The 13,155-nt window shown below is 41.9% G+C and overlaps 1 protein-coding gene across 4 annotated transcripts in view; it reads right to left on the reverse strand.

The window, feature by feature from the left end:
• LOC6524245 (1-phosphatidylinositol 4,5-bisphosphate phosphodiesterase) overlaps positions 1-13,155 on the reverse strand; it is a 44,425-nt gene that overhangs the window by 4,458 nt on the left and 26,812 nt on the right. Inside the window, exons 1-10 of one of the 4 annotated variants that reach the window (XM_039377617.2) lie at positions 10,779-10,928; positions 9,278-9,820; positions 9,149-9,208; positions 5,347-5,493; positions 4,932-5,011; positions 1,780-2,016; positions 1,551-1,717; positions 1,184-1,488; positions 541-705; positions 107-473 (exon numbers count right to left, since the gene is read on the reverse strand). In XM_039377617.2, the coding sequence (XP_039233551.1) occupies positions 107-473; positions 541-705; positions 1,184-1,488; positions 1,551-1,717; positions 1,780-2,016; positions 4,932-5,011; positions 5,347-5,493; positions 9,149-9,208; positions 9,278-9,457 (1,708 nt within the window). In that variant the 5' untranslated portion in view covers positions 9,458-9,820; positions 10,779-10,928. Of the gene's footprint in view, positions 1-106; positions 474-540; positions 706-1,183; positions 1,489-1,550; positions 1,718-1,779; positions 2,017-4,312; positions 4,393-4,931; positions 5,012-5,346; positions 5,494-9,148; positions 9,209-9,277; positions 9,821-10,778; positions 10,929-13,155 lie in introns of those variants that run through there. The other 3 variants (XM_015190079.3, XM_002100072.4, XM_039377618.2) reach the window with 3 other exon arrangements.

The following is a 13,155-nucleotide window of genomic DNA, read 5'->3' on the forward strand; positions in this document are numbered from 1 at the left end:
AAGTAAATGTTGGTTCTTGAAGTTGCCAACAAACTTTACTGCATATACATAACACTGTGGGTTTCCCCTTCAATTGCAATCTAAAAATGGCACAAGCGTCTCTTACCGATTGCCTTGTCGAAGCCCTGGAACTTGATGGGCTGCGCGTAATTGACCATGGAGGAGAGCCACGGATGCACGTTGGTGGTGGAGCCGCTGTAGTTGGCAGCGGCGGCTTCGGCCTCCGCACCACCGCCTCCCTCGGCGGCTCCTTCGGTGGCGGCGGCTGCTTCCGGGGCGGGAGCGGGGGCGGCAGCTGCCTCCGGGGGCTTGCCTGCACTGGCGTCCTCCTCCGGATCGTCGTCCGTCTTAAGTTCGCCCTTCAGCCAGAGCTCCAGCTCGACCTTTTCCACCTCCGGCTTCATTCGCTTGTTCTTGATGAGGATCTTTTTCTTCAGCTTACAGGGTGGCGGTAGCGGAAGACCCGGGTCCAGCTATATGGATATGCCACCGGGATTAACAATGTGGTAATACCAAGCGGGTGGGACTGTGCCCACTTACCGGGTGATCTGGTAGCGGCTCCTTCAGCAGCAGGTCGCCAAAGAAGTCATCACAGTATTTGGCCAACTTGTATTGCTGGGCGCGGTTGCAGTGGTTTTCGAAGGACAGAATTACCGGGTACTCGGAGGACACGAAGGCGCAGTCCGCAATCGCCTGGATGCAGTCCTGCGAGGAACATTGGAAAACCATATTTAACCCAACGATTGTTTGGAGTGGAAAATGAGACAAGCTAAACTGTTGTTTTACAAATTCAAATACACGGGTTCAATCGAATTTAAAGCCTAGATTAGAGTTGTCGAAAGCTGTTCACTCATGTACTCAATGTGCACTCCCTAAAATGGTTTTCAAACTATTAAGTTAACTCAAACAAAATTATTCTCGGAGCTATAATTAGTACAAATTTGTATGTAATTTGTTTACCACCGCAATGTTTCTAAACAATGCAGTCATACTCATATTCCCAAACGGACTGTGCACATTAGATGCACGAACCCGATTTACTTGGACTATTGAGTATGCTGACATTACATGCGAAATGTTTAATGTTTCAAATAAAAGCAAATTTTACCAATTAAAAACATTCTCATGTAAAATGCGTAAGAATTGTGCTGCTATTAAACGACTATAGGGTATTAAGTCTTACCTTAAAGAGAATTTCGGTGCAGTAGGCGTGGCCGTGGGTGACGATTGGCTCCTCGTCCTCACCCTTTCCGTTCCAGCAATCCAACTCCACACATCGACAGCCTGCCAAGAGTGTCTGGCGGTACATTTCCACGGAACTTTTGCCGCCGATCTGACGGCCGGATAGGTAGGTATTATGCGAGCTGTTGATATAGTAATGGGCCAGTGGCTGATCCATTTCCATGTAGAAATCCAGACGGTCCAGGAATACAGGTGCGTTCTCGTCGGACATCAAGTAGCGCTTAAATCCATCCAGCGACATTTGAACTAAATTTGAATTGAAAGTGAATTGTGAATCTTCACAGTAGTATTAAACTGAGAACTGTTACCGTTTTTCTTTTTTTCCTCATCCAACTCGTAATCGTTGATGATCTCCGTGCAGCGTTTCTCCTCGTAGAGAGGATACAGGATCTCGTTCATCCGCGGATCACGCTGTTTGTCGTTCATGAACTGGATAAATTGCTCCAAGCTGATAAAGTCCTGCTTGCCCTTGGTGCTGCAAAGCAAGTAAGGCCAAGTGACTATGATTATTCTTTTAGGTCAGGGAATTCTACTTACATGGAGGTGAAGAGCTCCTCAATGTCGTTTCGGGGACACACCTTGTGGTACAAGGCGTAGAACTTGTCGAAGGTGAACTGCTCCTTGGTCATCGTTGCGTTTTTGTCATCGGGCAGACCGGCATCCTTTATGCACGTGTACACCAATTTCTCCGTTTTGCCGGATGCGAAGGTTTTGGCCAGCGTTTTAACCGGAATTTTGCCACTCTTCTCTACACAGTAACTCAATCGCATCCAACTAGTTTTGGGTTTAGGAATTTGTACAAAGTCAGTTATAATTGCGCTCTTTTTTTCGGAAAGAAACTGATGATTTTGGGGTGTTTGGATGATGCAATTAAAACGACAACAGCGAGAACAACATTCAAAATATATACAAACCTTGGCTTAAAATAGCTGGAGAAAGTTCAACTTAATTAACATAGCTTTATGATATTTACACATTTAAATAGTTAATATGACCAATGCTTATTTGACATTGCAAACACTAAAGTGGTTAGATTAGCAAAAATTTTACAATTAAATTATGAAACAGCAAAGAATGTATATAGTTTATGATAATGCAATGCATTTATTATCGCTTTGAACTCAAGACTTTGTACATGTAATTAAAAATCCCCTTAAAACCGTAAGTTAATAACAATTCGAATTTTCCATAAGCAGCAGGAAATTGCTATCAAATTGGCTTGAAACTACGTCAAAGGTCCATGCCATTGCGAGCCCTATTTCAGTTTCATTTAACGACTGTTTAGTGAACTAAGCTGACCGGTAATCGAATCAAATATTGATTAGCAATCAATTCCAGGCGATCCATTACGCAGATGATTAACGACCGCCTTGAAAACAGAGCTCATAACTAATTGAATCGCTTGCACTTCTGTCCAATTTGCATGGATACAGTGGCCCATGGAGTGCGGCCCATCCTTCGGTTTCGGGTCAAGTAATTACAAAACCGTATGCGCCGAATGACGCGTAAATAATGCAATCAGAAACAAATTGCAAACTAGGACAACTAATTTACAATACAAACGTGCAACTGCTACCGTGCCCACTTATCACGCCCACTTACGCAACCCCGCCTCTCACCTCCCATTTGACCAAGGTGTTGGCTACGTCGGTGGTTAACACGATTGTTCGTTCAATGCACTTTGCAACTTTCTACCATTCCATCCGAAAGACCACAGAGGCATTTGCACACTGAGGGAAAGTACTAGTCAGTTTAGATAAAAAGTTGCCCAAAATGAGTTCGGCTCTTTTTAAACCTTTTAATATTTTTAATTCACAGGCAATACCATTAAGATATATACATCTATATAGAGGCTTATTCTGAATCGATATTTCTCACTGCCCGCTGGCAGGTATGTGATCCCGGATGCAACACACCCACTCCCCGTAAACACGCCCCTTTAACACGCCCCAAAAACACACTCGACTGGGCAGAGAGTTCACCGCAAGGCAACGCATATCCAATGAACCGCATTTTAGCAGCAACCTTTCATCCTTGGACCCCTTGGACCAGCCACCAGCCACCATTCACATCGACCAGCGAGCATTGGCCATTTAGTGCATACGCTGCACTTGTCTTTCGGAAGGGAGACGAGCAAACTTTGGGCAGTTTAACCCAATTTCTGTTGACGAGGCTGGAATTTTCACTGCAGCGCCCATTTGATTAAAGCCCACTTTAGAAATGCAATCGAGACTGCAACTAAAAGCTTTTAAGACACACCAGCGAAGCCTTTCATTCAATTATGTGTATAAACCCTTCGTTTAAGCTGCTACCTAGTGATACATTTTCCATTAAGATTGTTACAAAAAACATCTTTAAAGTGTACTATGTACTATGTTTACCGCCATCCCACATGCGCTGCAACGTTTGCTTGACATCACATCCTAGGTTTCTTTGTGAATAAAGATTGCTTTTTTTTTCGCTGTTTATGCTATGACACCCATAATACCCTTATTTTTCAAAATGTGCTCCGCATAAAGTATGAAGCCCTTTGACCAAACTGCGTGCTTGCTCTACACACACACACACACACTGCACTGGAACAGGAAATGCAAATAAAATGAATTTATGTTGTGCTAAACGTGAAACGCATCCGTGGAACAGGATAATCAACAACTAGGCTATTGGTTGGCATTGGGTAGATTGAATTGGAACTGTCGGAATTACGTAATCCGCAATTGGGAAATTAATAACGAATGAAAAGCGCATGGAATAACAGGTATAGGATAAAGCAGCATCGGGAATTTCAATTAGTAACTTAGATTGTTAACTACTTACCAAATGTTAGTATTTTGACCTCTTTGTAGCCTCTACTCAAGCTCTTCTACTTATGACTATATGACACCAGACGACTGAACAATCGAAAACAGGTTCTCATTCAAATCTTCTCTAATCAGTTTAATTGAAAATAAATGCAACTCAAAAGCATACCAAATAGAAAATTTCCGCTTCAGCTTAGTGCGCTTAGTGTCATAGACGCATAATTCACTTAAACAGGTGTTTCATCCTAATTTAGTGTGACCGTACTTACTGCTTCATCAGGTTGACGCGCGGACACACATTCGTGGCGCGATTGTTATGCGTGATGAGACGCAAGTTCTTTTGCCAGCTCTGTTCGAGTGGGACAGTTGTACATATATATATACATATATATATATATATATATATATATATATATATATATATATAAATATATATGTTGTGTGTATATATATGGATGAAGAAAGAGAGAGTAGACAATCGTAAAGGACAACGACATAAACAACAACGACAATAATAACAATAACAATAACAATAACGAGAATAAGAGTAAGAACAGTAAGAAGAAGAAGAAGAACAGCATGCAGAACAGAGAGAACGGAACAATCGATGCAATTATGTACACAGTGTAATCGAGTGAGGTGCAGCAAGTGGAATTAATGTGGCAAGGCGAAAGGACATGGGACATGGGATGTAGGATGCAGGCTGCAGGATGCAGGACGAAGGGAAGAACCGAGGCCGTTGCAATAATGTGAACAGAGACAGACACCAAGTGCTAAGGGTAGGGATAAAGGTCGGGGTAAGAGTAAGGGTAAGGCTAAGGGTAGGGGAGAGGGTAAGGGTAGTGGATGAGGTAAGTGGTTAGGTGAGTAGTGAACACGCCCACTTACTGTTTCCGCAGACACATCATGGGGCAGATATTGTTCGCTTTGACATTATGGGTTATTTTTCGTATGCCATCTAGCCAGATCTAAAGAAAAGTCGATAGAAGGATTGTGTGATTTTAATGAGTGATATCAGTTTCGATGCATCTCTGCATTAACGTTGCTTTCTAAGAGCACTAAATATGTGTTTTAAATAGCATCCCTCTCCAATCGTAAAGTCTCCAAAAGAGAAGACCCAGATTTAAAGCGGGAAACAGTGCGTATGGGTAATTTTTCTTTGGATTTTCCAAATATTGCTAACGCACTTAAAACACAAGAAATTCAGGACTAAGCCGCGATGGAGGAATGTAAATTTGGATATGGGTAAAAGATCCTGCCCCTGATTACCCCTTCCATTTCAGCACATTAAGACGCGACTTACCTTGGCTGTTGCCGCATCTGGACAAATAACATGGTGATATGTTATATTGATATAGTCCGTGTTCGAACAGATCGTCAGGGAACGCTTATCCAGTTCCGGTATATTGGTGCCGTTCTTCTTGGTCACCTTATCGAGTATCTTCGGATCCTGTGGAAGTAAAATAAATACAAATAGTAATAGTAATCAACAGCTCAACTACTCAGCTACTACCGCACATTGCGCATACCCCCCGTGGCCTCCCATTTGACTGCAATTTGGCGCATCACGACTGAATTCTGTGTATCGGAATTGCCATCGCAGAACATTAATCTCCAGTCGCATCATTAATCAAGGCTTGCACAGAACATTTATCAACATTTGTGCAGCATTCGCGGAGCCAAGCAAATACATTTTCATTTTTTTTCCCTTTGGCCGTCAGCAACAATTAAATGCTTTGTACTTACTTCGACGTTCCCCTCCTGCCAGCCGGTTTCGGACAGCTTTAATTTTGGCCAGCATTTCAATTTAATTACTGCGCAGTGCAATAAAGTGCAGTTACGTACATTTCAGAGCGCGAAAAAGAATGCTACATTTTTGGTCTTTCTCCAAATTGTAAACGCCTTTTGCGAATGGCAAACAGTTGATCTTCCTCACCCTACAAATGACTGCATTTAAGAAGTGCAATTGTATGAGAGAGACCTGTTGTTTAGCGCCTTAAATGCTGTTTCAAAGTCTGCCACTTAAATGGTGAATTTCTTAAAGGAAGTTGAATTATGCAAAGACCCCATTGAGGATTTTTCCTCACCCCCAGGGCACACACACACACACACACACACACACACACACACACACACACACAAAGGCAGAATAGCTCAATCAGTTCAAGTGCAATTTGTGAGGCAAGTCTTGGCAAGAAAGCAGCAGACTTTCGAGTGCTAAATAAGTCAGACTTCCACGATTTTATCCCCTGTCGCTCCTTTGAACCAAATAAAGTGAAAGCAAATGTTATAAAAGTTTTTTTCCCTTATTCTTTCCTTCACTTTATATATATACATATATACATACATTTCTTTTCGTTATTTTCTTCATTTTTTCGATTTTTTTTGGGTGCGACTCGCTTTGTTACGATTGCAGAGCTCCGTGCATTATTGAAAAGCGCCAGCAAACTAAAAGCCAGGAAAAGTCGGGGGCAATAACGAAAAACTGCAACCACACTCAAATTTTTCGTTTTCAATATTTTTTCGGTTGTGTTACCCGTCTTTTCCCACTCTTTTCTATACTTTTCCTGCGGTTTTCCTCTGCCAAACGAAGCAACTTTTAATGGTTCATTGTGCAAGGCTTTTCAGGAAGCACTCTGTCTCTCTCAGACTGAATGATGCCGTCCCTTTCGCGCCCTAAAGTCGCACACGTTGCACTCTTTCTCCTTCTGCCCCTAATGTGCCCTCTCTTTCATTTATTTGCCTGTGTGTGTCGCTCACTGATTTAATATTGATGACCAAACATTTCAAGTGATGGCAGAACACTAAACGCACACTAAAACACTCACACACAGACACGGAGAAAAAAAGTGTGTCAAAAGGGAAGCACTTAACTCGGCATTCAGAAATGCTCATAAGACGTTTCTGTCAGTGTATGATATACTGAACCCCTGTCCATGTTTTCTTTTTGCTGAAAACTTTTTGCATTTTGTGTCTGTTTCCTTTACTCAGTTGGCATTTTCTTTCTGGCCATCTTATTTGTGGTCAACAATTTTGGCACACACACACTAGTGAGTTTCTTGCAACTTCTGCTCCTTGGTGTTTATTTTGTATTTTAATTGAATTTGCCCGAGGACTGGAGCACAGCAAAATCAATGGAACACAAAGATGTTTGACTGGAGAAAGGGCTAAGAAAAGCTGGGAATAATTTCACGTTTTCTGAGTAAAATGAAGACATTTTATTCGTTTTAAGCTTGCAATTTAAATCTTTTCTAACGATATTGCATTCCATCCATAATATTCCTTATTTGTGTACTTTCTGCTTTTTGAAGGTTCAATTTGTTTAGATATTTTTCAACTGCATTCCTTTTTGGTAAAACCGCTTGCAGTGCAACCTCTTCACGACTGAATGGAGCACTACCGGCGACCGCACCTGGCAGCCACTTAGTAGTCCCTTTCGCCGTGTCCATTTTGCATTTTCCACATTTCATTTTCATTTACCCCTAGATGCACCTGTAACCCACATGCAGCATAGTCAAAGGGTTTGCCCCAGGCTGAAAGGCAAAATGAAGGGAACGTGGACTTAGTACGAAGGGCGGGGGCAGAATATTCCCTATGCTGCTTAAAGTCGACCTCAGAAAGTTGCTTAGGAAAGAGCTTATTGAACATAAGTTTTAATACCGTTTACAATAGCAAATTATTTCAGAAATTCAATACACGACCTTTTAGTTTGAAAATTTTGATTTGATCAAAAGGAGGAATTCATAAAAGAAGATTATACTGCGCCAAATACCCAAATGTTCAGCCCTGGGTTTGTCCTCTGGCTTCGCTGAATATGATGGGAGTGGGATGGGAGTGGATATGGGTATACCTATTGGTTGTCAGTTGCCAGTTGGATGCACTCAACCGAGTCTTCGTTTCAGTTTCACTTTCAGCCCTTCCCTTCGGAAAAGTGTGTCAAAGGAGGGCAGGGGAAACTGGACAGCATGTCTACTACATTAGTTTGAGTCTCGGGGCAGCACCTGCATCGGCCATAAATATATATACAAGATTCTATATATATATATATATATGGGGTACTCCAACAACGTATAGATGGATTGGCCCAAATGAAGGTTCATTTCGGTCTGTTGCTGTTCGGTCATAAATTTCATTTAGGAGACGGCGACAGACAAACAAACATACGTCATTCTATCAGTCCGCCTCCCACCTTATGTACTCCCTGGTAAATGGTAAATGGCATATATACGTGCCATATGTCGGGGTAAAGGGAATATATAGAAGGGGGCGTGGCCAGTCGGTGACAATAAATCTAGCGCATGGAACAAATGCGTTTCGAGTCGAAGACGGCGACTTTGATCCACAAATGGCGCTGGCTGAAAACAATTGAGAGCAAAAGTGACATATTGACACATTAACCGACGCATACACTTCCACACCCCCACACATCCACATTTCAGCACACATACACACACTATGGCGACAGTTTTATGGCTTTGTGATAGTTCATCCTGCCAGCGAAATAGGAAAAAATAAAGGAAACACCAACTGCACTTAGTCAAAACTTGGCGCGAAAATACGGGCAAAAGTCGAAAATGTGGAAAAGTAGGCAATGAAGAGAAGAAAGCCAAAAAAAAAAAAATTAAGCCAGTTGCTCAACGGAAAACACTGATTGAGTAAAATTTAAAATTTAATTAATACATATTTTTTTAACCGATTGGATATGGAATCAAATTTGCTACTGATACAACAATTTTCCTCTGCCGTTAATTGTGTTTTATTATTGACAGTAAATCGACTAATTAAACAGCGGAAAAAAGGATTTAATTATTATTCTAAGGCCAACACTTCACGGAAAAATCCCTGAAAAACATTATTTATTTACAGCAAACAGCTTTTTTTTGTTGAGGGGCTCGCATTTTTAATCCCTGGTCAGGACTGCACATAGCCTTTTAAATCTATTTTATTCCAAAGAATAAATGGACGATTTAATGGTTGTAAAACCACGAATTGGCGTAAAGCTTGATTTATTGGAATTGCAATTTGAAATGCTGTTGCCAATTGGATTCTGACTAACCTGAAATCAAATAATACCGTCCCAGAATAAATATGACTTATTCACTCACCTTGGGTGTTCCTCCCGCACGAATGTCGCTCACTTGGCAGAGCTCAATGACATCGCCATCCTGCAAAGAAAATACATACTAAGTCATCGCACTTTTTATTTCCCAAAATAATTGTTATAGCTTGCTTACCCGGCCCTCGCTTTTCCAATACAGGAAAAATCCGTATTCGTCGACCTTGAAGAGGGCATCGCGCTCAAAGTCATTCTCCTTCGTCTCCTTCTCGTTCTCGAACCAGCGATCGAAAACACAGCCCGTGGTCAATTCCGGCGGAACCGGAATGATCCAATCGAACTCGTACTTCTTGGTCATTATTGCAGACTGTGTGACGTTAGCTTAGCCACTTCCGTTTGCGTTTCCACTTCCGTTGCTGTTTCCCTAGCCGCTTCCGTTTCCGTTGCCGTGCACATGCAATATATATCTAAGCCAGATCAAGATCTGTCCTCTCCCTCTCTCTCTCTCTCTCTCTCTATCTCTTTCTACTGTCGACTTAATTTCCGGACATATTATACACTGGCCCTAGCTATCAATGCTTCCAACGTATGTGTGAGTATATACAATGGCATTTATAGCAGATCACATGGTCCGTTTCCGGCTAATTGAACTTGGTCCGGCAGCACTTCTGCCTCGATTTCGGAGCGGCAGGTTCCCTTTTATTTCAAATCCTCGACGCAGCTGCAAATGTAAAACGAGATTCGACCATTAGACATGACAGGCACAACGGGTTTTGGGGTTGTGCGTTCGAGCACTCCTGCAATAATAATTGCGCGGCTGGCCACAAACAAAATAAAGACATGGTCAGCCTGCAGTGGCAAAAAAAAGCCATATAAATAAGGGTAACATAATTCTCAATAAGAATTCAGTATTCGATAAAATTCGGGTACAGCCTATGAAAATCGCAGGGACTTTTCACCCAAACTGTTCTTTGTCATAGCTTTCAAACTGGGTACTGCTCTTCTCGCAGTGCATGAAACGAAAATCAGGAATGTGCCTTGATTGCTCGTGTTACAATAGGAAATTCAATAAAATGCTTTTATTTTGTCTTCGATGACCATCGAGCGTTATCTTTTAGTATCCAAATGCATCGTATAATTATTAACTTAGATTTTTGGTAAAATTTAAACAAGAGAGTGTATTTTCTTCCATTAATTATGCAAGGCATGCCGATTTCAACATCAGAAACTTAATGCGATAGCAAGACTGCCCTTGGAAATTAATTGATAACAACGTTTGGTAAATTGAATTTCGATCTGCCTTTAAATGGAAAATGAGTAAATTTAAAATTTCCTGGCTAAAGAACTTGTTAAAAGGTCTGTTTCAAGACAGTAAATACATTTAATAAAGTTTGTTCAAATTGCATTCAGAATGAGCATAACCAACAGGAATGCGAATCGCCTGCCAATTTAGGAATAATTTGGCATAAAGTTTAATGAGTTTTATTGTTCGGAGAGGGAAAAACTTTCAAATTGATTTAGCATTCGAATTGTAATAATTTCGCACGCACAAATCCGCCTGCCAATTTGCAATCTGCACACACTTTATGTGTTCGACACATTAAAAAAAAAAACCAAAAAAAAGAGAACAAAACAAAAATCCACTTTAAAGTTGTCCCATTGACACGGCAAACCTTTACCCCAAAACGGAGGTTTTTGCAACTTATTAAACAAAGACTCGCAGCAGAAGTTTGTTTTAGAGCACTTTGGGTTTTTGATTTTTACGTAAAAGTAGAAAGTACAAGTCACAGATCCGGCTGTTAGCTGATAGACAATTGAACTAACATCGAATCGTTGCAGCCGGAAGCCAAGAAACATCTAAAACTAAGACTAATGGAATTAGCGAGTGACGACATTGCCAGGGCCATGGCCACAGGTTCTTTTTCGCTGCGATTCGGTTTTGACGCACTTTGGGGACTTCCCACCCTACTTCCCTCCCACTGAGAACAGCAGCCCCACCACCCACTGAAAACCATGGCCGTGGCCTCGTGCACCTGACTTTGATTCCAATTCGGGGACAAAACTCAAGTGGCTGACGTTTTCGCAGCTTGTTGCTGTACTTTACATTGTTGGCTCTTCAATTTAGCTACACGGAAACATCACGTTCCACATTTCCAATTTCGTTGCCCCAAAATAACTACAAATAGCCATTAAGTAGGTTTTCACATTTTTCAAGATCACGTTCTAGTGCTTATCTACAATGTCACTGGGTAGCCACATTAAGAATTGAAGGACATTTACTAACAGACAATGTGAAGCAATATTTAATATATTTTCATAGCTGAGCGTTTTTCTGTGTGTACGTTTTCAGCTCGCCGCCTTGGCTGCGTTTTATTTATTTTATTTTTTATTTATACGGAGTCTGTGTCAGACGCTCTTCACGGGTGTCGGAGTCCTTTGTGTGACATTTATGTGACTGCACCCGCCCCTCCCGACAGCTCTATAATATATACAAAATACATATACAGTATATATATATACTGATATACACATATATATATGACTGATTACTGGCAGCCCCGTGATTTATTCCGCTTTCTTTTCGACGCCGCTGTCGTGTTACACATGACTTCAAATTCAATGAGCTGCGAAATTTCGCTCATTGTTAAACTTGGAGAGCTTGTTAGCCAGACACACAAACTCAAACACAAACAAGCGCACAGCCAGGACTCTAAAAAAAAAAACGCACACAAAAAATACTTCCACGCCCGCTCCACGAATGTCTAATGAATTTAAGCTCTTTGCGCTTTTGAACTTTCGACTGGCGAATTGGATAAAGGGAAGCGCCAAGGACGGCGGATCAGCTCAAATGGAGGAGAAAGGTGGTCGAGGTGCAAGAACTCTAGTTTAAATGCAGGCCGAAGCTAATAACTGAGGCCAGAAACGTAATACAGCTGCATAATTACTTATAAATATGTAATAGTAATGTGACTATGAAATGACTAGTTTTAAGCTTTAATGGCTTTACTCCGATTTCAATGGAGTGGCTGCCATAAAATGCGAATTTATGGCATGACCCATTAAAGAGCCGATGCCAGGTTATAAGGCCGTCCTGGAAAGCGAACTCTTCACTTGCGCAAAGCCCTCGAACACAACACTTTTCGCGAAATCGAAGCACTTGAATTCATCTTTCACCGGCGACCATTAAATGCAGATACCAAAAGGAGGAACTTGAGCACGAAAAGGAGCAGACGGCGGGAAGGAACAACACGAAACGAAATCAAATCGTCCTTTTATATATGTAGGTGCAGAGCCACCCACTTCACTTCTACCTCTCAGGAGTTTTTGTGCGAGGAAGTGTATGACAACAGTCCTTTTGCTGGGGGTTTTGCTTTCCTTTCTTTTTTTTTTTTGTATTTTTTTTTTTGCTTTTCCGCTCGGCAAGTGCCACGCCTCAGCACCTGGGTCCCCCGGAATCGAGCGGAAATTCGGCTCGCATCTCGAAGGTTCCTGGGCGAAGGATGAAGTGAAGCTGCCGACTTTCCGGGTTACAGAGTAAAAATAACTTGCATAAACTTTCCCTCAAAGGACAGACACACACACACACACACGTATGCCGAGAAGTGTGCTACAAATATGCTCATTACGTGCGCGCCAAGTGCCACCCTCAGCCCCAAAGGACACGCCAAACCGCCACCCCGCCCACTTGCCGACCAGGTCCCCGCCACCACTCCCCTTCCTCTTCCCCTTCCTTGCCCAGCGACAATTGCTCAATTTATTATTGCATACTTTGCGGCCATAAAACTTGGCAGGCATCCTTTCGCGGCTTCTGTTGCATGTACTTACTATTATCTATGGGGAATACACAGACACACACATATCCACATCCACACACATAGATATAGCATGTATATAGTTTTACCACACACATACACACACTCACACATACGTGCAGTGCACGTACGTAACAGGTGTACGGCTGTGGGTGCCATAACTATCTTCAGTTTAGGGGCATTTCTGCTTTTGATGGCTTTTGGACAAGGAAGAAATTTAGGAACCGCGTTCAAAAATTTGCCA

The sequence above is a fragment of the Drosophila yakuba genome, chromosome X (genome assembly GCF_016746365.2).
Source record: "Drosophila yakuba strain Tai18E2 chromosome X, Prin_Dyak_Tai18E2_2.1, whole genome shotgun sequence".
Classification (NCBI taxonomy): Eukaryota; Metazoa; Arthropoda; class Insecta; order Diptera; family Drosophilidae; genus Drosophila; species Drosophila yakuba.